Source organism: Penicillium rubens (genome assembly GCF_028828025.1).
Source record: "Penicillium rubens strain IBT 27055 chromosome Unknown utg000002l_segment0_segment0, whole genome shotgun sequence".
Taxonomy (NCBI): domain Eukaryota; kingdom Fungi; phylum Ascomycota; class Eurotiomycetes; order Eurotiales; family Aspergillaceae; genus Penicillium; species Penicillium rubens.
In genome coordinates, this window is record NW_026890600.1 from 5,945,114 (window position 1) to 5,968,268 (window position 23,155).

The 23,155-nt window shown below is 49.7% G+C and overlaps 11 protein-coding genes across 11 annotated transcripts; 5 read left to right on the forward strand and 6 right to left on the reverse strand.

Annotated features, from left to right (window-relative positions):
• Positions 1-731: 731 nt before the first annotated feature.
• N7525_004737 (FAD-binding oxidoreductase) lies at positions 732-2,562 on the forward strand (the record flags this gene model as incomplete). Its single annotated transcript, XM_002565519.2, has 3 exons — positions 732-988; positions 1,048-2,314; positions 2,392-2,562. Coding segments are annotated over 3 exons (1,695 nt in total), but the record flags the coding sequence as incomplete, so codon positions are not given.
• A 1,127-nt stretch (positions 2,563-3,689) lies between these two features.
• Positions 3,690-5,060, reverse strand: N7525_004738 (cAMP-dependent protein kinase; the record flags this gene model as incomplete). Its single annotated transcript, XM_002565518.2, has 4 exons — positions 3,690-4,412; positions 4,477-4,601; positions 4,667-4,756; positions 4,826-5,060. 4 exons carry the CDS (start codon positions 5,058-5,060, stop codon positions 3,690-3,692), a joined length of 1,173 nt encoding a protein of 390 aa, XP_002565564.2.
• Positions 5,061-5,160: 100 nt separating this feature from the next.
• N7525_004739 (uncharacterized protein) lies at positions 5,161-5,440 on the reverse strand (the record flags this gene model as incomplete). Its single annotated transcript, XM_061213151.1, has 2 exons — positions 5,161-5,350; positions 5,406-5,440. The coding sequence occupies 2 exons, from the start codon at positions 5,438-5,440 to the stop codon at positions 5,161-5,163; spliced, it is 225 nt and encodes a 74-aa protein (XP_061070172.1).
• A 117-nt stretch (positions 5,441-5,557) lies between these two features.
• On the reverse strand, positions 5,558-6,458 carry N7525_004740 (V-type proton ATPase proteolipid subunit; the record flags this gene model as incomplete). Its single annotated transcript, XM_061213152.1, has 8 exons — positions 5,558-5,594; positions 5,646-5,731; positions 5,790-5,874; positions 5,930-6,036; positions 6,107-6,189; positions 6,267-6,279; positions 6,335-6,352; positions 6,411-6,458. 8 exons carry the CDS (start codon positions 6,456-6,458, stop codon positions 5,558-5,560), a joined length of 477 nt encoding a protein of 158 aa, XP_061070173.1.
• Positions 6,459-7,242: 784 nt separating this feature from the next.
• Positions 7,243-11,085, forward strand: rom2 (putative Rho guanyl nucleotide exchange factor (Rom2); the record flags this gene model as incomplete). Its single annotated transcript, XM_002565517.1, has 4 exons — positions 7,243-9,943; positions 9,995-10,425; positions 10,482-10,913; positions 10,996-11,085. 4 exons carry the CDS (start codon positions 7,243-7,245, stop codon positions 11,083-11,085), a joined length of 3,654 nt encoding a protein of 1,217 aa, XP_002565563.1.
• A 1,642-nt stretch (positions 11,086-12,727) lies between these two features.
• aspA (uncharacterized protein) lies at positions 12,728-14,181 on the reverse strand (the record flags this gene model as incomplete). The annotated part of the gene is made up of 6 exons (XM_002565516.1): positions 12,728-12,962; positions 13,020-13,622; positions 13,675-13,762; positions 13,831-13,947; positions 14,006-14,081; positions 14,161-14,181. 6 exons carry the CDS (start codon positions 14,179-14,181, stop codon positions 12,728-12,730), a joined length of 1,140 nt encoding a protein of 379 aa, XP_002565562.1.
• Positions 14,182-14,795: 614 nt separating this feature from the next.
• On the forward strand, positions 14,796-16,202 carry N7525_004743 (phosphatidylinositol-3,5-bisphosphate binding protein HSV2; the record flags this gene model as incomplete). The annotated part of the gene is made up of 5 exons (XM_002565515.1): positions 14,796-14,904; positions 14,999-15,037; positions 15,127-15,212; positions 15,270-15,626; positions 15,681-16,202. The coding sequence occupies 5 exons, from the start codon at positions 14,796-14,798 to the stop codon at positions 16,200-16,202; spliced, it is 1,113 nt and encodes a 370-aa protein (XP_002565561.1).
• A 232-nt stretch (positions 16,203-16,434) lies between these two features.
• N7525_004744 (IST3 family RNA-binding protein) lies at positions 16,435-17,340 on the reverse strand (the record flags this gene model as incomplete). The annotated part of the gene is made up of 2 exons (XM_002565514.1): positions 16,435-17,218; positions 17,285-17,340. 2 exons carry the CDS (start codon positions 17,338-17,340, stop codon positions 16,435-16,437), a joined length of 840 nt encoding a protein of 279 aa, XP_002565560.1.
• A 375-nt stretch (positions 17,341-17,715) lies between these two features.
• On the forward strand, positions 17,716-19,685 carry N7525_004745 (dynein family protein; the record flags this gene model as incomplete). The annotated part of the gene is made up of 6 exons (XM_061213153.1): positions 17,716-17,884; positions 17,974-18,144; positions 18,203-18,585; positions 18,648-18,741; positions 18,801-19,411; positions 19,479-19,685. 6 exons carry the CDS (start codon positions 17,716-17,718, stop codon positions 19,629-19,631), a joined length of 1,581 nt encoding a protein of 526 aa, XP_061070174.1. The 3' UTR covers positions 19,632-19,685.
• Positions 19,686-20,123: 438 nt separating this feature from the next.
• On the reverse strand, positions 20,124-21,877 carry N7525_004746 (spermidine synthase; the record flags this gene model as incomplete). The annotated part of the gene is made up of 3 exons (XM_002565512.2): positions 20,124-20,525; positions 20,582-20,888; positions 20,940-21,877. The coding sequence occupies 3 exons, from the start codon at positions 21,875-21,877 to the stop codon at positions 20,124-20,126; spliced, it is 1,647 nt and encodes a 548-aa protein (XP_002565558.2).
• Positions 21,878-22,173: 296 nt separating this feature from the next.
• Positions 22,174-22,909, forward strand: N7525_004747 (uncharacterized protein; the record flags this gene model as incomplete). Its single annotated transcript, XM_002565511.1, has 2 exons — positions 22,174-22,312; positions 22,455-22,909. 2 exons carry the CDS (start codon positions 22,174-22,176, stop codon positions 22,907-22,909), a joined length of 594 nt encoding a protein of 197 aa, XP_002565557.1.
• Positions 22,910-23,155: the final 246 nt, after the last annotated feature.

Consider the following 23,155-nt stretch of genomic DNA (forward strand, 5'->3'; position numbering starts at 1 on the left):
CAGAGTCCACCGATCATCGTGCACGAGGGCATGATTTCATCAGGTGGGTGGGTCGGTGGGGGCTTATAGTGCAATTAAGTCGCAACAAACTAGATTCACAAACCATGGAAAACAATATGGATTTGGAAATTAGGATTTGCCAATAATTTGCTTTTCCTGGTTTTTGTGTCATTGCTTAGCTAGCTATGAGCAAGCCACTAGAACATGTGCATTATCCATTATATAACCTGGATGATTTAGAAAAAAATAATAAATAATAAATAATGATGAATAATAATAGTAAACAAATAAATAAATAAGCAAATATCATCTTTTAGAACATGCTTTAGAACATGTCTTAGAATATAATATCCTTCAGAACGTCCAAAGCAGAAAGCCACACTATGCGGGAAAATACTTCGACAACCTTGGAAGGTTGATCGGGCCAGCGCGGACCATGAAACCATGGAATGTCTCATTTTAAAGTTTCCTGAAAATTGTACAAAGTTCGCAGGTTCCAACCTCCAAAGGCTGAATGGTGGGGAAAACCCCCATGAGTGGTCGATTCTTCCAATAAGTCCCGGAACAATCTCCATTCCGAGGTTGGTTTCCAGGGCTAGCAAGGTGGATTAGCTGCAACTCATATTGCGGGCATACTGTGGATTCTTCTATATTGTAAGCGAATTGCCCCTGAGCTTTCATAAGGAATACACATTTAAAAGAACCTGAAACCTGATACATTTGCATGAAGCCAATCCGAGATGTTTTTCCGTGCATCCTTCCTTGCTTCGCTGTTGGCAATTCTACCTGAGCCAGCCTCATCGGCTTGCCGATGTCTGCCCGATGATGCTGAATGCTGGCCCACAAGTGCTGAATGGTCTCAATTTAACGAGACGATCGATGGCCGACTAGTGAAAACTGTCCCTCTTGGGACCCCTTGCCATGACCCGAACTACAATGCTGAGGCCTGTGCCGTCTTGAAGGACGGGTGGCTATTTCCTGAGCAACAGTATGTCGCTTTGCATGTAGAATAACACGAAAGGGTCAGTACTGACTATATTCTGACAGCTATGAATCGTCTTCCTCGATTATGGCGCCGTTCTTTGCTGAGGGCGTTTGCGATCCATTCCACCCTGTCTCAAAGCCCTGCACACTGGGCAACTATGTGCGCTACAGCGTGGATGTCACCAGCCCGGCTCAGATCTCCAACACGGTGAAATTCGCAACGGAACACAACATCCGTCTTGTCATCCGTAACACCGGCCATGACTACAATGGCCGATCCACTGGCGCCGGAGCCCTTGCAATCTGGACTCACCACCTGAAGGATCTCTCCATCGACTCCTACAATGATGAGCACTACTCCGGAAAGGCCATTACCATGGGAGCTGGAATCCAGGGCTTCGAAGCCTACGAGATCGCCGAACAGACTGGCTACCAGGTCGTTGGCGGTGAATGTCCCAGCGTCGGTCTTGCCGGTGGCTACACCCAAGGAGGTGGTCACTCCGCACTTGCCTCCCGCTATGGTCTGGCCGCCGACCAAGTCCTGAAATGGGAGGTCATTGACGGCCAAGGCAACTTCATCACTGCTACCCGCGACAATGAATACTCCGATCTCTTCTGGGCTCTTAGCGGTGGTGGTGCGGGCACTTACGGTATCGTCTGGTCCTTGACCGCGAAGGCACACCCCGGAACTCCTGTCTCTGGTCTGAACCTGACCTACACAAATGAGGGTCTCTCCCAAGATACCTTCTACGATTCCATCGAGACCTTCCACGCCAACCTGCCCGCTATCGTCGACGCGGGTGCCATGAGCGTTTGGTACTTCACTAACACCAGCTTCTCTATTGCCCCCATCACCGGTCCTAACATCCCTGTCGCGGACTTGGTGGCGCTTCTCAAGCCCTTCACTGACAAGCTCGACACGCTCGGCATCAACTACAACATGGTTTCCAACCAGTACAACAGCTACTACAGCCAGTTCAAGGATATGCAGGGCGCCATCCAGGTTTCCACTGCCCAGTATGGAGGCTGGCTAGTCCCGAGATCGGTCGTTGAGAACAACAACCACGCCCTGCTGACCGCCTACCGTGAGATCACCGAGGCGGGCGGCACCTTCATCGGTGTCGGCTTGAACGTCTCCCACAAGGTGTCTGGTGATGTCCACAATGCAGTCCTCCCTGCTTGGCGCGACACCCTGATCGATACTACTCTGACGACCCCATGGGAGTGGGATAATGACGCTCTCATGGTGGAGCGCCAGCGCCAAATGACTGAGGATTTCATTCCTAAGCTGACTGCGCTTTCTCCCCAGTCCGGTGCTTATATGAACGAGGTATGTAAACTGATATCTAGCTCTAGTGGGCTCGAATTCCTTTCATTATTGTGTACACATGCTTACTGTTTTGACAGGGTGACTTCCAACAGCCCAACTTCAAGCAGGTCTTCTATGGTGCCAACTATGATACCTTGCGCCAGATCAAGGCCAAGTATGATCCCAACGATATCTTCTACGCCAGAACCGCTGTCGGGTCTGACGAGTGGACCGAGAGTGAGGATGGCCGATTGTGCAAGGCGATCTAAGAAGAATCCAATTGGGTTGAATGTGTACATAATATGTCAAAGTTTCAGGTCCCATCCTTTGGGCTAGATAGACTGGTGAGGTGTGATGAGGTTGAAGCATACCTCAAGGCTCACCACATCAGGTTGCCACCGGAAGGATCTATGTATATATTTCTGCTATACTCAAGTCTCTCTGAACAGGGAGATAGATGTTCTCCATGACAATAGAAAGAGGTGATTCTTAGCTTCTATCAATAAACGCTGCGATTATCAGATTTATGTGAATGTGTCCATCCTATCTAGACAACCCAACTAGAACTGTTCTCTTCCCGGATGCATCTTCTAATCGAGTGCTAGCTTTCTGTTGCCGATTTTCATCCGGCCTGTGAAAGGGATGAGATGGTTGTGGACAATGTATTGAATGAGTCTTGATATGACACGAAATCTGTGCTAACTATAAGACCATATGTCCAAGATGAAAATATCTACATGCTATAGTAGATGATATTGAAAATCCGGAATAATAAAAGCAGCCATCTATGTAACTTCGCGATCCACTACCCATGACTATGTAAGTAATGTTATCACTTTACGACGAAAGGAGAGTCAAAAGAAGATGGCATTAAAACGGTCCCGTACACAGGATTGCGCCTAGAAACCTTGTGAGGTTGTTGAGGTCGGGGAAGAGTATGGATTCCAGGTAATCAATGTCCACGACCATGATCAGCACAAGGTGTGTGAAGGGGAGTGTATGTAAAAAAAAAAGGGGGTTAAAAAAAACAATACTGCCCGGGATGGTCTCCATACTGTTGTCCACGTGTGTGTGGATATGTGGGAAGGTCAAGTTATGGCGGCGACACCGACTGAATAGCATGGCGAGGTGTGTGATATCCTCCGATTCACCAGACATACATGCCAGGGGCTGTCATGGGATCTCATCTGAAAACAGAAAGCTAAGATCGGCGCGGATGACCGCTAATGATCGCGAATGATCAGGCGTGCGGCCCCTGCGTGGAGGAGCATTCGCTCACCGGGGAGGTGTGCGTGGGGGTTCCCGTGGGGTTAGAGAGTGATGGCCGTCATCTGAGAATGCCGGAGAAATGAAGGTCCGGTGAGAGCTTGATGGGCTGTAATGGCGAAAGAACCTTTCAGAAGTCACTGAATAACGGCTCGTACTTCTTCTTCAGATCCTCCGTGTAGATGTTCGTGTTTCTGAGGTCGGGGGGATCCGGGTATTCTTCAAAATTACCCGTGTCCGCGGGGTGTGATAGGCGGGGAATTATAGGCCCTTTCACCCGGCGATAAAACAAATCGTCCCAAATGACATCTTGAAAGAAAGGATGGGACTTGACTCGAGTCGAGCCACCAGAGATGTGGCCCAGTCGCTCCGTCGGATTTGTTTTGCAGAGTAAGGAGACAATGTTCTGTGCTGCAGCCGGCATATTGGGCGGGAAGCGTAGACGGCCTTCGATGATCTGCTCGTAGATGCGCATAGGGTTCTGATCCCAGAAAGGAGGCTGTCCGATCAAGAATTCGTAAATCAAGATTCCAAGAGCCCACCAGTCCACTGCAAGTCCATGTCCGCTGTTTTGAATGACCTCTGGAGCTAGGTATTCCGGCGTGCCGCATAATGTGTACGTCTCGCGGTTATCGACTTGCTTCGCAAAGCCGAAGTCAACAAGCTTAAGGTGACCGTCGGCGTCCAACAGGATATTCTCCGGTTTGAGATCTCGGTAGGCGACTCCGTGGACGTCGTGTAGGAACTCGATTGTCATTGTTATTTCGGCCGCATAGAATGTCGAGACTTCTTCGCTAAAGCGTCGTTGGCGTCGTAGATACGTGAATATTTCACCTCCAGGACAATAGTCCAGCTAACAATTGGTCAGCACCCTATGATCATCCCTATTCCGAGTTGCAAAAGAAAAGTTGCCATACCAGCATGTAGAGGCACTTCTCATCCGAGAATGATGCGATCAATGTGGTGATGAAAGGGTGGTCAACCACCGCTGCGAGGGCCTTTCGCTCGTTGCGCACATGTTCCACTTGCTTGAGTTTGATCACTTTCAGTCGCAATCAGCACGAGTTATCCCTCGCCACGCGCAACGCTAAACAAAGTGGCGCTTACCGTCCGCCTTTCGAAGAATTTTCAACGCATAGACTTTGTCCTTGTCCTTTTGGTCTTTTAACCTTGCGAGCCACACCCGAGCGAAAGTGCCTATACGATGAGAAGTATAAACTGTCAGATGCGACACTTGAGAAATTATGGGTTAGGCCACGCGCTGACCGGTTCCAAGAGTCTTGACGAGCGCAAAATCGTTCACATGCAGACTCCTCGAGGAAATGCACAGTTGCTTCTCGTCCTGGCGCTCGGTGATGAGGAAAGGGTTCGAGGATCGCGGAGAATGGCGGAGGGACTCGACGAGTTGCTTTTCCCTGTGGTGCAGGTTGCCATTTATCTTGGAGAAGACCATGGTTCCTGGCGCCTCATTTGGCGAATGTTGCACTGCTCCGGTTGCCATTAGAATGGTCCAAGATCATGTCGCGGTAAAAGGGTAAAAAAAAGTGTATGGAGACCCCGTTAGCGCGCCACCAATCGGCAACACAGGTGGATTCCACGTTTCAGATGATAAAGAACATTGAGGTTCGAGGGTTTGAAAGAATCTGGGGTTTGAGAGAAAAAATCGCGGGGCAAAGAGTTGTAAGAATGTAAGTTCTGCCTCTGACGTATTTGCTATTGGGGGCGGGGCTAAACGGGAAGAAACTACGATGATAAACCGGACTAAGCTCGTAGCTTTGATTCGACCCGATTCTATATAAGATCTTTTAATTATACACTGGAACTTAAGAATGTATTCGATTCAGACATCAGGTCCATATCTCGATCCAGTCCCGTGGCCATTATCTGTCCTAGTTACGTCTTTGGTACACATTAGATGGTGTAGTTCGAGCTCAGGATGGCCGGTAGCGGACGAGAAAGTGTTGCTCAATGAGTTGCTGCATGTAATTCACTCGCTGCTCAAGACTTTGAGTTTAGGATCAAACCGACAATCAAGCTATCCACCGTTAGTAAGAGTAATCTAAAGAACCTGGACTCAGAAACATACCCATAAAGCCCAAGAACTTCGCCAAAAATCAGGATGAGAATCATTCCAACATAGACCCGAGACTGCTGCATGTATGCTCGAACACCCTAGAGTAGCTGTTAGGGCTTCAATAGTCCTTTCACCTTGCGCATATAGGGTCCTTACTGCATCACCCACAACTCCGATTGTATAACCAGCAGCCACACCCGTAAGACCAACTGACATTCCAGCGGCAAGATGCATGAAACCTCTGTGCAGTGTCAGCTTGTGTCAAGTTCCACACCCACCGAATTCTTGAAACGTACGTGTACAAGCTCATGTTGGTTGTTGGGCCCACCGCTTGCGCAATGAGCACGGCGATAACGAGACCGTAGACTGCAATGATACCGGACATAACAACGGGGATGAGGGACTGCAGTTATGAACTCAGTTAGCTACCGTCTTGTCCACGAAACGAGTGAACCTGGGTAAATGTTTCTTACCTTCATAATAAGGTCGGCCCTATAAGTTCCCACACCTGCAATTCCAATGCCAGATTTTGCTGTGCCATAAGCTGCTCCTGCCGCTGTGAGATTGTAAGCTGTTGTCCGAATACCTAGAACCTAGAGAGCTAGCTCCATCCACGCGAGGTATTTCACGTACACCCGAAGATCATCTATAGGGAACTGTTAGTATACAGTTAAATCGGAACGAAGATATAATCAACTCACTGCAGCGGCAATGCCAGCCTAGTTATAGGAAGCCTGTTAGTTTATCAACCTCAATGTTCTCGGGGCTTGAACTCACGAAGGAGAAGAACGGAGCGAACTTGGGCGCAAGCTCACTGTCTGCCATGGTGATGTTAGAGCAAGTCTAAACTTGCAAAGAAATACAAGAATGAAAATGAGAGCTGTTTGATACAAGATCAAGAGCAGGGATAAGTTCCTGTTGATTGGGGATTCGGGGCTTTGGGGTGTTCCACATGGTCACTTCGGCCGCCGTAGTCCTCGCCATTGTCTGGGCGGTGACGATACCGTACCTCTTGTATTCCCGATCTCGACCCTCAACGCTATATCACCGGGCAGATTAGGAGGCTTTGTATTGAAATTACTATACCGGCCTCGCCGTCACCTTCGCCATCCTCGTTCTCCTGGGTCCCTCCCCCCCCCCCCCAGTTTACTGCATTTTCAACAACTACCACCCCCACCTTCAACAACTATACCTTTTTCACTACTCACCTCAGATCTTGGAGGATGCTGAGGGCATGAAATTGAAAGGAGCCTTGACTTAGTTGCGCTCACGGCTCCTGGCGCTTTTCCATTAATACCGCTTTGATATTGCCTTTAGATTCCCCATAACTGAGGGGAGTTATGGAATATTGAGTCCCATCAGTGCTTTGAGGCAATCTATTATTTCTTCCGAGGCCATTGCCTGCGGGGCTTTTTTTTTTATCTCACCTTACCTCTATTGTTTATCCCGTTGTCTACGATCTTGAACAGACCATTGCGACGCCCTGAACGCTCTCCACGATCGACCCGGATACCCCTTTCGCCTTGTTCGCACCCCGGCATACATATACCTCGCATATCTGATTAAACCAACCGATACTCGTCTTGGGATCGCTGACAATTTGTGAAAAATGGCGGATTTGGGGGGTCAACGTAGCCGGAATTACCGGCCTCACGGACCCGCCTCGTCCACGCAACGGGATGCAGCGTATTCTGATATCTTTGGAGGCGCACCACCCGCAGGACGCTCTCATACAATGAATTCGCAGACTCCGCAGTTCTCGCAGGGTCGCGCTCATACCATGTCATCGCATGTCGTACACCCCCAATTTCAGAGACCGCCGCCGCCGCCAACACGGCAAATGCCAAATGGACATGGGCCGCCATCGGCACCACCAAACGGATATCCTCCACCCCCACCGTCTGGACAGTATCAGGCCTACAATCCAGGAGCATCGGCGACAATGTCTTCACATCAGCTTCCTCGACACAATCCAAACACCCAACAACGCTTTGCTGCCTACCCTCGACCTCAACGCCTCGAGTCAAGACCAAGCCCTGCTCCGCAATACCCAGATCCTAGGGATTTCAATCGTCCTATGCCGCCTCCTGCGCTGAATTCCGATTCGACCCGGTCAAGATCAATGGCGAAACTAAGCGGGCCACCTTACCAGACCCCGCCAAGCAACTTCAACCACACCTCTGCCACTGCCTCTCGCCGTGAACAGTATCATGCTGGGACTCAGGTCACGCAGCTCGGACGTCCTGTCCCAGAAAAGCATGCGAACGAGCGAGCTATGTCTATGACTTCTTGGTCATCGGATCGGGATCCGCATATCATGAACAGCGGAAGGTCGATCCCATACCGCAGACCTCCGTCAAGTCACGACCAGCAGATTCCAGTAAGGTACGACTCAATGATGCAGCCCGGTCCCGACGAGTTCGTCGCATCTCGTCAGCCAAGCGATGCATCGCAAAGATCTCGGACTATGTCTATGGCATCCACTGTTGCGCCCGATCGGACGATGAGCGTTCAAAGCCAAGCCACACAGGGCACACAGGGCTCCTCCGGAAAAGCTACCCTTGTTTCTAGGGATTCACAACGGAAAGTTCCGGTGGTCTATCCTGCTATGCTTTCTCTTGTGGCTGAGGTTTTCAGGGAAAAGATTTCACTCGGCGAACGACAAAAGAACGGTCTTTCTTATCAGAACGCATTCTCGGGCACTGACTCGGTGGACTTGATCGCCTCCATCATCAGAACCAACGACCGCAACCTCGCTCTTTTGCTTGGCCGTGCGCTGGATGCTCAGAAGTTCTTCCACGATGTCACATATGACCACCGTCTTCGAGATGCACCCGGAGAGGTCTATCAGTTCAAGGAAACAATGGGAGAAGACAAGTCGACAATCGAGGTTAATGGAGTGTTCACTCTCCTGACTGAATGTTATTCTCCCACTTGCAACCGGGACACTCTCTGCTATTCTATCGCTTGTCCGCGACGACTCGAGCAGCAAGCCAGGTTGAATCTGAAACCTGAGCCGGTGCTGGGAACATCGGAATCCAAGACTGCCCTGCCCCCCGATGACGATGACGACAATGATAACCAAAAGCTGTGGATTAGCACAGTGCCCAAGGAGATCTCGGACTCTGTTGATGATCACGAGAAGAAACGGCAGGAGATTATCTTCGAGGTCATGTACACGGAGCGTGATTTCGTCAAGGACTTAGAATATTTGCGGGATTTCTGGATGCGACCATTGCGCGCTGCTGGAACCACCACCCACTCCCCAATTCCGGAACACCGGCGTGAGAAGTTCATCCGAACTGTGTTTGGCAACTGCTTAGAGGTCCTCAAGGTCAACAGCGCTCTGTGTGAAGCCCTGAATGCTCGACAAAAGGAGAGTCAAGTCGTTCACACCATTGGCGACATCTTCTGTCAACATGTCCCTAATTTCGACCCCTTCATCAAATATGGTGCCAACCAGCTTTATGGAAAGTACGAGTTTGAAAAGGAAAAAGCATCAAACCCAGCCTTCGCCAAATTCGTCGAAGACACGGAACGTCTCAAGGAATCTCGGAAGTTGGAACTGAACGGTTACTTGACGAAGCCTACAACTCGTCTTGCAAGGTACCCGCTTTTGCTTGAAGGTGTTTACAAGAACAGTGCGGATGGCAACCCCGACAAAGAAGATATTCCGAAGGCCATCAAGCTGATTAAGGACTTCCTTTCGCGCGTCAATGCCGAAAGTGGAAAAGCGGAGAACCATTTCAACTTGGTCCAGCTGAACGCTGCGCTGAAGTTCAACTCTGCGGACTATGTCGATTTGAAGCTTACAGAAGAAAATCGACAAATGCTCATGAAGATGTCATTCAAGAAGACCACAGCCGACAGCTCGGATGTTACTGCGTATCTCTTCGATCATGCCGTCCTGCTCGTTCGCGTCAAAACGGTGAATAAACGGGAGGAATCTCGAGTTTATAGGAAACCCATTCCTTTGGAACTGTTAGTTATCGCGCAGATGGAAGAGGTTATCCCACGGCTGGGTATTGCCAAAAGACCTTCATCCAGTCTCCTGTCGAATAAGGCTGTCATCAATAATCCCCCTCCTGCCAAAGATGGCGGACTGCCGATCACGTTCAGACATCTTGGCAAAGGTGGTTATGAGCAGACTCTTTATGCCACAAGCGCCGCCACACGGCGGAAGTTTATCGAAGCGGTAGAGCAACAACAACAGAAACTGTGGGAGCGAAACAGCAATTTCTACAACAAGACGATCCTGAGCGAGGGCTTCTTCGCAGCGGTCAACCGAATCAATTGCCTTGTTCCGATCGGTAAGTGGAAAATTTCTTGTTCACCTCGAGTCTCTCGCTAACTGCTACCAGATGGAGGTCGCAAATTAGTTTACGGGACTGATAATGGTATATTTGTCTCTGAACGCTGGCCCAAAGACAAAACAGCGAAACCAAGAAAGGTTCTAGAGGCTACCCAGGTCACGCAAATCGACACTCTAGAAGAGTACCAGCTGCTGTTGGTTCTAGCAAACAAAACACTTTCTTCTTATCCTATGGACGCTCTTGATTACGTTGAGGGCCAAAACAGCATGGCAAAGCGGCCCAAGAAAATTCAAGGACATGCCAACTTTTTCAAAGCAGGCATTGGTCTCGGTCGCCATCTTGTTTGTTCAGTCAAAACATCAGCACTATCAAGTACAATCAAGGTCTACGAGCCGATGGACAATCTGGCAAAGGGAAAGAAGAAGTCCGCTGTCAGCAAAATGTTCCAGGGCGGCCAGGATACCCTCAAGCCATTCAAGGTTCGTATTCTCTGTTGCATATTTGTAGTTCAATTCATGCTAACACTTTCACCCAGGAATACTATATCCCTGCCGAGTCTTCTTCCATTCACTTCCTGCGTTCTACTCTGTGCGTTGGTTGTGCACGTGGCTTTGAAGTGGTCAGTCTAGAAACAACGGAGACGCAGTCTCTCCTTGACCAGGCCGACACGTCTCTTGATTTCGTGGCACGAAAGGAGAATGTGAAACCCATTCATATTGAGCGTATGAACGGCGAGTTCCTACTCAACTATAGTGATTTCTCATTCTTCGTCAACCGCAACGGGTGGCGAGCCCGTCCGGACTGGAGGATCGCCTGGGAGGGCAACCCCAACTCATTCGCGCTGTCCTATCCTTATATCCTGGCATTCGAACCCAATTTTGTTGAAATTCGACACGTTGAAACAAGCGAATTGACGCACCTTATGACCGGCAAGAACATTCGCATGTTGCACAGTTCCACGCGCGAGGTAAGCTATTCCAGGTTTTCTCTTCTCGGAGGTTTCTCTGGGGTGATTCTATCACTGATCAAACGCTAACTGGGTTTCGTAGATTATCTATGCCTATGAAGATGACCGGGGCTATGACACTGTTGCCAGTTTAGATTTCTGGACCAATAAGCCGCAGCCAGCTGCTGTATAATGTCCGACGCGGGTGCATGCCACAACGAAACCTGCTTGACGTCGCCGCTTTGGCGCTGTCACCCGCTTCTCTCTTCCCGGGGAACATTAGGGACTTCTTTTCCTAAAATTCTCCATGAGATTAATCCTTCACTGGATGTGTCATCCCACCACGCTCGCAAAGTCGTGGATGTATGTACTATGTTGTCTCTACAACAGTTCAGCCAACCATCCACATCTACTTGGCAATCACCAATCCCTCCCTTTCCTCGACACCAATTACAACAAATCGGGGGTTCTTCCCGTCTTTTCTACGCAATGTACAATGGAGCGCAAATACCACTTCTTGCGTGTCTGCTTTCTTGCTTTTGGCTGCGTTTCTCTTTCTTTTTTTAACTTCTTGCGGACAGCATTTGCTCCCTTTTCTCTTCTTTTTTAAAAAACTTTTACCTTTGTTTACTCCTTCTATCTCCGGCTCTGTCTCCTTCCACATGACCATATTCTCGAAACGTCTTCGTTCTACCTGTATCGTTTTGAGTTCGAGGCATCTTTGTTATACTTAACAATTTCCATTGATGTGAATGGCACCGTTGCATTTCAGATGAGATTGCAGTAGACTCAAGCTTAGTTAATGTGGATACTCGATGTTCTCTCATGGTGTTTTTACATTCCTTCATACAAGCAGAATATATAACATGGCATGGAGCAACAATATATTGTCTCAATACTATATCTCTTCATGTTCGTTCATAGCTGGATGATTGGTCCATATGCAACTAGAAATATATACCTAGCGAGTATACGTACGAATTTTAACCCAATAAACAAGGAAGTGTGAATTGAACGGCATGTAATCGTCCTTGCTGGCGAAGCCCTAGACTTGGACCTCTTCGTTCCCTAAACACAAGGTCGAGCAAGCCCAACATAACTAATATGTTCAAGCTAGGTATATTCATGAATACTTTGATCTCCGCAAATCAAGAAGGTTGGTGCAGATAGTACACGGTAACCAACTACGTTACCAGAACTAGAAAAAATGGCAGAAGCGAGCGAGCTAGTCGAGTACTTTTTCGTCCTCAATTACTATCGGGCTAGGAAGACAGGCGAGGAGAAAGGATAGATAATGAACAAGACAGGAGCCACGAACGCAAAAACGAAAACAAGAGAAGAGGGAATATTGCTGCGCTGCGGACTTTGGACAAGAACAGGAGAGGAAGCAGAGGAGATGAGGAAATAGAAATGACACAGCAACATTTGACGGTGGTAGCTGAGATGTGATGGAAAGGGAAAAAGAAGACAGGAGGACCTGGACACGGCGGAAAACATGTGCTAGAAGGGGAACGCGAGCGAGATGTATCGAGGCCGGGGATCCGGAAACCAGTAAAAACAATTCCCAACTCGACATAGTTCAGTCTCCCATTGGAAATGAGAAGCATTGCACCCACAATTCGTGACCGGAGTGCTGTAATCTATGTTGAGGTGGCCCATCCCCGCAGAGGTAAGAAGAGAAGAAAAAAAAAGCTATTAACGTGAATAAACAGTCAATATTATCCCATAAACAAAAGCCAACTTGTTAGTGCCATAAAAAGTCCATGCTGGCACAAACGGTATCACATTGCGAACTGGCGCCCCGCTGAATGAGCTGTATCGTCGACAGGGTATATCTAGGCCTCTCCGTTGGCTCCTTCCTGGGTTTGCTGCTCGCGCTGCATGCGAGCCTCGATCTCTCGGAGCTGGCTCTCGCGAGCCAACAGCTCCTGTCGCTTCTCAGCAATCTCACGCTGTACCTTGATTTCAATCTCACGGAGCTTCTCCTCCTCGCGGCGGAGCTGCTCCTCCTTGAGACGGACGGACTGGTTGGCAAGATCCTCGGGGTTCATAGCAGAATCATAGCTAGGGCTGCTCCATGCGTTAGCAGATTGATCACAGAAATTTCTAGCACCAGGAGAAACGTACCCAGAACCACCATCAACGCTCTTGCTGAGCTTCTCAGTACGGTAGTTCTCATAGAGGAAGTCGTGAGTGATCTCCTTCAGGTCAGCCAAGTGGCTGTGGAGCAAAGCGCTACGGATAGCCAAGAAGTCCGAGTGACGAGGGTTCTCAACCTCGACGACACCCCATGGGTACTGGCGCGCGCGCACTTTCCGGTTGTCAATCTCAACAAAGTCTTCCGAACCGACGATAGCAAAGGGCATCAGTCCACGGAGCTCAGCGTTCTCCTCCACAGTGTCCTCATCATCCTCCTCGATGTCGTAGGGGAAGTTGTAGACGGGAATGCGGTAGTGTTCAATGTCCTCCATGATCAGCTTCTTGGACTCGGCCAATTCGGCGGGGGTGAGTGAGTCGGCCTTTCCAATGACAGGAATGACGTTAACTCGGGGAGAGAGGCGCTTCATCAATTCGATATCGAGTTCACGTAGACCGTGGCCGGTGGGTGTGATGAAGTAGAGCAGCACATGCACTCGGTTATCCCTGAATCGAGGGTTACGCTTAATTCGCGACTCCTCTGCAAGAATATCATCGTATTGGCGCTCAAGGTAACCGACAATCTCGCCGAAGCTATCCGAAAAGTCAGTCCATGAACATCTGTCGGGTAACTGTGTGTACGTGCCTGGCCTCGTTGTCAATCTGGTCACCAAATCCGGGGGTATCGACGATGGTCAGGGAGATGCGGGTTCCTTCCTCATCCAACTCGAGCTCTGCCATCCCGGTGTCAGTATTGATAGCTTGAGATAAGCGCCGTGCGCGGGGGACGATTTCAACTGACCGACAGTCACGGGCTTGATACGGACACCCTCCTCAAGGTGAGCATTGGCAGCATCATCGGCATCCTTGCCCTCCAGAACCTGCTTGCCGCAGAGAGTGTTGACGAATGTTGTGCGGCCTGTGGAAAGGAGACCCGATTAGTCCCCGGAAGTTGTGTAATTCGTTTCGAAACATACCTGTTCCACTGGCGCCGCACACCATCAAACAGAATTGGATTCCCTTCTTGACATTCTTCTTGCGACGAATCTTGATCTACCCGGAACGAGTACGGGCATGCAATTAGCTTGGGAAACTTTTTAGGAAGGAAGCTCCCAATAAAATATGTACATACCGCGTTGAGGGCTGACGACATTGTGAGTTAAAGAATTAAAGAAATGTAAGAAAAGGAAGACCAAAGGAATTAATAAAAGAAGAAGGGTGTGAAACTTGGCTCTCCTGAGAGTCTGGAGAGAGTAGGGGGGGAGGAAAGACAGTTCGTGTTTCCCCCTTTCCCAAATGGGCGGCCAATCACGGGACAGCTCTTCTTCTCCAGTCTGTTACTTTACTTCTACAAAGCTCTTGATCTGTCCCAATGGATTACTGGATGTAGGGGAAAAAGGGGAAATGTAGTATATTGTCAATTATACGGGTATTCCTCATATTCTCCATGTACAATATTGCCTTCATTCCCATCCACCAACATCGAACATCAACTCAGGGGTTGAGCAAAGTGGGTCGTCGCTGGCAACCGTATGATTACCTAATTCACCGCCTGAGGTGTCGAAGTGGATCTTGCCCGCATTGCTCTTATCGATTAAGGAAGCTCGGGGATTCCCAGACATCCTGTGAAGGCATTTGAAGCATTATAACCTGAAAAAGATCATTAATTCAATATCTATTAAGGGCAGGGGGCTACTTATACAGAGTCTACCCACATCTATCTATTTGGCCAACATATCCTTTCCCATGCTTCGTTAACATACAGCAATGAATACCCGCCAATCTATCGATGAGTCCACCGGGCCATATTCACTCTCTGCAACATTTAACCATGATAACAGCTGCTTCTCAGTGGGCTTGGACACGGGATTTTGTGGTAAGGAATGCTTGCTTAGCTGTCAGGAGAACCTTGGACGAAGCTAGCTTATATCGTGAACTATGGAGCTCAGGCTGATGAACGACCCGAACAGTATATAATGCCAACCCTTGTGAGCTCAAGGTCTTAAGAGGTAAGCGAGTTATTGTCAAGTTGATAATGTCCAAATATATTGAAGAACTTACCCTGACTGTCTTATTCGCACTTAAGATTTCAATGCAGGCATTGGGGTGGCGGAAATGCTTGGCCAGTCGAACTACTTGGCCATTGTCGGGGGTGGTAAGAACCCCAAGTTTCCACAGAACAAGGTAAGAAATTATTACCAGCACAATTTGCGAGTATGTCAAACTCACAGACACCCTTAGTTGGTTATATGGGACGATGCCAAACAGAAAGCGGCCATCACACTTGAATTCCGCACCTCCGTCCTCGGTGTTCGTCTCTCCAAATCAAAAATTGTCGCTGTTTTATTGAACAGTGTCCATGTCTTTGCATTCTCCAACCCTCCCCAGAAACTCTCGGTCTTTGAGACCTCCGACAACCCTTTGGGGCTGGCCTGTCTCGATAACAAGTTGCTGGCCTTCCCAGGCCGGTCTCCGGGCCAGGTCCAAATGATAGAGCTGGAGACCGGCAACATCAGTATTATACCCGCACATAGCACCCCGTTGCGGGCTATGGCCCTAAGTCCCGATGGAAACTTGCTGGCGACTGCGAGCGAGGCCGTGAGTACTCTTACACTGCAATTATCTAGGGGTAGATTATTGACGCCTATATAGGGGACTCTGGTTCGTATATTCGCTACGGGAAATTGCACGAAACTGGCAGAATTGCGCCGTGGTGTTGACCACGCAGTGATATTCTCAATTTCCTTTTCGCCGTCCAATACTTTACTGGCAGTAACATCTGACAAATCGACCCTCCACATCTTCGATATCCCCCACCAACAACCCGCTCGTCGCAGTCAGTCGCCATCACCGGCATCCGAGGAAACATCTAGCCACAAATGGGGGATCCTTGGCAAAATTCCCCTGCTTCCCCGTGTCTTCTCTGATGTTTATTCATTTGCCAACGCACATTTTGAGATTGGCGAGCAAGCCAACCTGGGATCACCACATGTGCCACCGATCGGGTCACCATATGGTCGGCCCCAGAAAGGCCTCATAGGCTGGTGCGATGACCACACTCTGTTGGTAATCGGATCCGGAAAAGAAGGGCGCTGGGAGAAATTCGTGATTCGAGATGGCGAGGAAGGCAAGAGATATTGTGTGCGGGATGGCTGGAAGAGATATCTCGGTTGACAGAGATTCCCCAGTCTGTCATAACAAGGGTAGTATATCGCACAGCAAAATAACGAACACCTTGTCCGCAGCACAGCTCATCACCAGCACCAAGCAGGGATTGCATCACTTGCTGGACTGGGAAACTTTTGATTTGCCAGGGTGACGCAGGTCACAATGAGAGAATCTCGGCAAGAAATATGGGTAGCACCGTAGATAACCTTAGAAGACTTTATCATATCTCATATATCTTTCAATGGCGGCGATCATGCCTATCCCGATCACTTCGGTGTCTTCGGGACTCGGGCGAGCGCGATTTCCTCGGTGACCGGTCCCTTCTAGATTTCTCCCCTCTTTCGGATGACCTATGGCGAGATCGTCGGTGCCTATCTGGAGAACGATCGTCTCGATGTCTCCGCTCGCGAGGAGAACGGGAGCGGTGTCGCCGGTGGTGGCGGCTTGACCGCTCTCTGCTGTCGTCGCGTCGGCGAGACGACTTCTTGGTGCTGTTCCACAACTGGATTGCAGTAGCGACTTCTTCTTTCTTCTCCTCGATGAGGAATTCTTTCATCGGGTCTTCCTCATCATGGTTCCGAATCAATTCTTCCAGCTCCTTCTCTTCCTTCAGCATCGGCCGCCTGTCTTCTATTTCGGCTCTCCTTCTCCGGTCGTCATCCTTGTCCTTCTTGTCCTCGCTGATAACCGGATCCCCCATCAACCTGGCAACATTGTCCTGCTCTTCTTCGTCATCCTTCCGCTTGTAGCGCGCATGATCTACTCGAAGCAAACGGCCCATGACAGTTGCACCACCGAGGTTATCCACAGCAAGATCTGTGCTGCGCTGGTCCTCATATTTCAGAAAGGCAAATCCCTTGCTCTTGCCTGTTTCCTTGTCACGGACTAGATTGACATGCACCGGTTCTCCATACTGTGAGAATATCGTGATAATGTCACCTTCGGATAGATCAAATGGAAGTCCTCCGATGTAGATATAGGCTGTGTCGCGGTAGTCTGCGTGCCATGATGCCTCTGGGGGTCTATAAAAGGTAACACTGTCAGCGGGGGAAAAGAGCTTTTGGGCACTTCACATGAGCTCGACTTACATCGCATGCTCAAGCTCACGCTTATTGAGCGCCTGGACCTGGCGAATGGAATTCATTGGGGGAAGTGTGTGAGAGAGAGCAGTTCCAAGATGTGGCAGAAGTTGGAGAGAAAGAAATGTGGAGCCCGCGCGGAACCGTAATAATCAATTGTTTACGGAGACGCACCTTTATAATGCAAACTAGCCCCCTGCTCGATGTGCCAGAAAAAGACCTTCCACTCTTCTTTTCTTCGTGAGTTGTAATCGAAGACCCTTTCGCAAGTAGGGTTGTTTTCAACTGGGCCTTCATTTATCCATCTTCCTCGGGATTCCCCTGACCCGCGACGCTGCTTCGCCTTTCTCCCCCTCCGCCTCCACATTTCCACGCGCACAATATTTCCGCTGTGCTACGGTAGAGACAAACATTTTGGAAGGGTGAATGCCCTTTGAGGCATGGTGGGACTAGACACGATGTCCTCCAGTCCGAATCCCGGGTCGAAAGCGGCCGGAACGAGCAGTCGGCCAACCAGCAAAGATGGCTCCAAGAAGAACATTTGGTCCTCTCTATTAGATACTGTTGCCAACGGCAAGCGCTTGCCTGAGAAGAACTTGCTAGTGCTAGGTTAGTACCTGTTTCCTCCGAGCATCTCAGTCCCGCCCGTCCTTATTGCCCTTCGATTCTTGGACATGTCGCTAATAGCTCGATGATAGGTGGCACGCCGGACAGCCAAAGGGAATTTCTAGATACTTTTTCCGCGGACACGTCTGCAGACCCTAGCTTAGCAAACGATAAGCGGAAAGGTAAAGGGAAAACACCGCCAATCGCCAATCAGTTTGCGCTTGGATACACATATCGAGATGTCCTCGATGCGGATAAAGAAGGTACATGGGAAATGCACTCTTTACTAGTTTCAGCTATGCTAATGCTCTTCTCGTGCAGATACTCTGGCCCGCGTTTCGGCCTACCTCCTGTCCGAGCCGTCTCCGTCATTCGCGCCTCTCCTCAAACCACTCCTGACCCCTAAGTCCGTCCCGGAAACGCTGGTTGTCATCCTGATGGACTGGTCAGACCCATGGACGTGGGTTCGAAGGCTAAGGGAATGGACGCGTCTGCTACGTTCTGTGCTTGTTTCGCTTGACGATGAAACCAAATTCGTTATGGAAGAGACCATGACGGAGTGGCGCGATCGTAAAAGGGGAATTGATCCCAGCTCTGCAGCTGCAGGCGGCATATCAAACTCAAGCGGTCCAGTTACAATACCTTTAGGACCTGGTGAATGGGATGAAGGCCTCGGAATCCCAATGTGTGTTGTCTGCCAAGGGGTACGTAAACTATCCTCCAGAAATCAATTGCTGGTGAAGCTTTGCTGACTTGACTTTCTCAGGCGGATAAGATCGAGAAACTGGAGAAGGACCACGGATGGCATGAAGAGCAGTTTGATTTCGTTCTCCAGTTCCTCAGAACTATTCTCCTGAAGCGTAAGGACTTTATTACCCTGTGTCTCGCTATTCTGGGCTTTTTTCTAACCGCCTGACAGACGGCGCATCGCTCATCTATACTACCCCATTCCTTGCAAACTCTCTTCAGGGCCTGATCCATTCTTCTCTGGGCATACACTCTCTATTGAAAAGAGAATCATTAAAACATAATGTGATCGACCGAGACAAGATTCTGGTGCCAGCCAACTGGGACTCATGGGGTAAGATCCGGATTATTCGGGAAGGATTTGACATGGAGGGAGTGTCGACAGCGTGGTCAATTGAGATCCAGGACCCTCCCGAGTCAATCTATCAATCCGCAGACGACAACCCGCAAAGCGAGAACGGTCTAGCAGAAGAAGGTACAAGTGCGGTGACGATGTTCGAACAGACGATCACCGATCCCAAACGAGGCATAGCCAACCCTCACGGCAACACGACCAAGATCGAAATCGAGACCACCGACCTCCAGGACTTCTTCGCAACCCAAGTGGAGAAACTGGAAGAACTCAAAGCCAAGGATGAGAAGGAGAATGCAAACCAGCCAACCCCCCAACTGGAGATGTCTCCCATGGCCGACGAAGGCAAAGTCAACGATCACATCGGCCCTGTACAGTTCAACATGGGCGGAATCCAAGTGGACGCCGATGATATGTTGAAAAAGCTTCGGGTAAGCACCCGGCCAGCACGGCGTCATCACCCTCCCCAACCCAGGATATAGCTAAATATTACCCCAGGACCGCGAGGCTAGCCGAACCATGAAGAAAGAGAGCCCGTATGCAGGCACCGGCGGCAATGATGAGAAAGCGCACAACCAAGCCCTGGCGAACTTCTTCGCTGGCCTCGTCAAGAAGCCTGGGTCCAGTCCCCGTGGAAGCCCCTCGGCTTGATTCATTCTTTTCTCACTGTATTTTAGTTCTTTGTGCGTACATAATACAGAGGCCGGGACTCGCCCCTGGCGCTGGGCCAGGTGGTTTGATATATGGAGATGAAAGGGCTATGGGGAGGGAGGCCTTTGACTGTGAAGGGGAGGCAGTCGCTCTGTTATTCTAGCAGTGGATGGAGGTCCCGTGGCTTTTCGGCAGGTGTTAGATAATGATACCAATAGTTATGAAGTCTGTGATTGTTAGTCTACATGTCTTCCCAGCAACACGGAGGACGAGACAAGTACGGAGTAGATTCGCTCTTTGTTGGAGTTATAACTGTTAAAACACAGCGCCAGAATGCTTCCTAGTAGAACTAAGATTTTTTTTTTCCCGTAGTCTATTTTACTATTATTTGGTAACCACTTTTCCTGTACAATCCTCTGACATAGCTAGCAAATATAAAACCGAGATCAAGAGTAATCCGATCTCAAATTTTGCTCGACTTCCTTTCAACACTTACCAGTTCTCCCATACAGCATCCGGCAGAACCTTCCGCATAATAGCCCAATGCTTGAGAGCACTGCGATCCTGGAACTTGTGCAATCTTCCAACCTCCTTCGCCCACAGAAGAGATCTGCCACCCTTGGGCCAAGTGGAAAACATGGCAGTGTCAAGTTCGTGCTTGGGAACAAGATAGCTTTCACGAGACCTGCTGCGCAGGAAGTCCGCCGGGACAGGGTCACGGAATTGAACCGGGGTGTTGGAGCTCTTCTTGCAGAACAGAACCATGTTGGTGAAGTCGGTATCTTCGTCCTCTCCGGATGGCGCTTCACGGAAGATGCGGCAAGATGGGAAGACGGCCGTGATGGTGCGGACGATAAGGCCGGTTGGGTAGAGGGTCAAGTCACCGGCGTAGTTCTGGCGTTTATTCGTTAGTATGTGGTTAACTTGGATTGTTGATTGGTGCGACTCACAATGGCAATGGCACCGTCTTCCTTGAGGAGCGCGGAGAGGCCTGAGAGGAACTCGTATGTGAAGAGTTCAGCGGGCTCGGCGCCTCCGGTGAATACGTCATGGACGATGTAGTCGTACTGGGGTTTATTGGGGGAGGACTCTGCTTTCTTGACGAATTTTACGGCGTCTTCAATGACGGGGATGTGGTTTGGCGGAAGGTTGAAATACTGAGTGGCGAACTTGTGCACCACAGGATCGATCTCCACGATGGTAGTTTCAATGCCATGTTTGATGAGCGCAGAGGGTGTTGTGCCAATTCCAAGACCACTGTTTCCTGTCAGTAAACCGGGCGAGTGATGCGTTTTGAATGATTCTTACATGACCAGCGCCTTGCTGTCTGCGTCAACGCGGGGAACGCCATGATCCGGCTCAACCAGACGGACAGCCTCGAGCATGGCAAAAATTGCATAGATAGGATCTTCCACCTCAGGCCGGTAGCCTGGTGCCAGCTTGGTCCACTGTCCACCGAGCAGACTGTGATCGCAACGCATAACGCGGAACCCGTCATTCTCGTTTTCCAAAACAGAGATGTATCCAGTGTAAGCTTCCTGTCGTGCCAAGAGAGAGTAACCTTCGTGCTCAATTGCAGAATTGACACCACTGATTCCAGCGAAATGGACGTTCGAGGTCACTGAGAAAATTATAGAGGGGATGGCCAGGACCAGCCATTTTGACGGAATGAGTGCAGAGTAACAGGCAGCGAGAAGCATTTGCATGCCCACTCTGGTGAAGAAAACCGAGGTTCCAACAATCCATGAAAGAACAAAATGGGCGATGTGCTCGCCAGCCGAATAGAACACATATGTACCGATCAAGGGCACATGCTCAACAATCAGGTCACCCTGTGCTTCAAGTCTCAAAGCAGTCTGGATTTGCTTTCCGGCATAGGCTACGGTCAACAGCACTAGAGGATAGTAACCGCAGAGTTCCGTGACCACCGGGCCTGTGGGGTTGCCAATCTTGGAGCTTTGCTGCTTGATGAAGTATTGGAGTGTCGGAACCCAGAATGCCAACACAGGGAGCATGAAACCACCGAGACGACCTAGACGCTTGAGAATCTTATCTTTCAGTAGCCATCCGACTCCGCCGGAGATGGCCACTCCAAAACTATGGAAGATATGCGCTGCGTAGGATCCATATGTTGGAGACAAGACAAGCTTCGAAAGGGGCGAGTAGAAGGCAAGCAGGATCAGCAAAACCACGCCGGTAGTGAGCCGCCGGGCATCAATGTGCTGCAACATGTCCTGGAGAGACATGATTCTCAGCTGACGCAGTTCTTGATATAAAAATAATCAACCAAGATAGCGCATCTGCAAGCTTGTTAGCAACCTGAAACTGTGTCCTTTTCCCCCTTATTGCAGTTGACATCCAATGAATAATAAAGATGTGTTTGAAATCAGATCCCCGACTTACACGTTCAGAACAGACACATATCAAAATAATCTTCAACGAGAAAAAAGTTATTGCGGAGAAGAAGGCAACTTTTGCCGCCGAGCTCCGCGTTCCCAACTTCCTTCTCCTCTCCACCTCCACACTCTGAAACACACCGAAGATGCCACATTTCCCCAAGGATTCCGGGTTTTCAGTCAAAGATGCATCCAGCGCGCAGAACGCTGTCAAAGTCAAAAACCGTCGCAAGCGGTATCTGGACTTACACCCAGAATACTTCTCAGCGGGGCTTGAGCTAGCCGGTCCGCCTGCTCTCTTCTCTCCCATTGCCAGTTGATTATTTTATACATTGCTCGGCCTGCTTTATCGCTGGTGCCAGCTGGATTTACATACAGAAGCGAACAAAAGAGAAACACAATGCTAATCCTGCTCGACTCTCCACAGACCCGTTACTATACGATCGCCTCATCCGCCGATTCCAGACAGCACAAGAAAGAGAGGCCGAGGGGCGAGCGAAGGGGTTCTCAGGTGTCTTAGAGACCGACCTTCTACGGTCCGAGGCCAAGATTGATGCGATCGCAAACCCAGACCCTAACGCTATGATGAGCTACACCCGCGGCCCAGATGGGGAGATCCTCGCCGAGGACCGTGATGAAATACCTCCAAATAAGGAAGAAGGCGAGCGGCTCTGGCGGTGGGAGATGGGATTGCGTTTCATGCAGGGCAACGACATTGATTTCGATTACAAGACGGTTGATGAAAATGACGACCTCGACGATCACACGGATGAGCAAGACCAGTATTTTGAGGATGAGGAGCCTGAATGGGTGGTTGACAGCACTCGCGGGGACGACGCTCGCCCAAATCTGCAGGGTGAAACAGGCATTCAAGATTTCTAGATTTAGGGAAAAAAAAACTTGTTGCAGTGTCTTTGACCTGTGGGTTACAGCGAAGTCTGCTCGCTGGCTACACGTGATGCTATACAATATTGCCAGTGGTCTGTCGACTACCTCTGAAGTACCCCACCCTCGGACGGCCAAAAAGAGGGACTTGGCCCTGCTTTCGAGTCTTCTGCCCCATCTACGGGTCTCTGTTCGTCGTTGTGATGTGGATGTGGCGGCACGATCTAATATTGTCTGCGATGG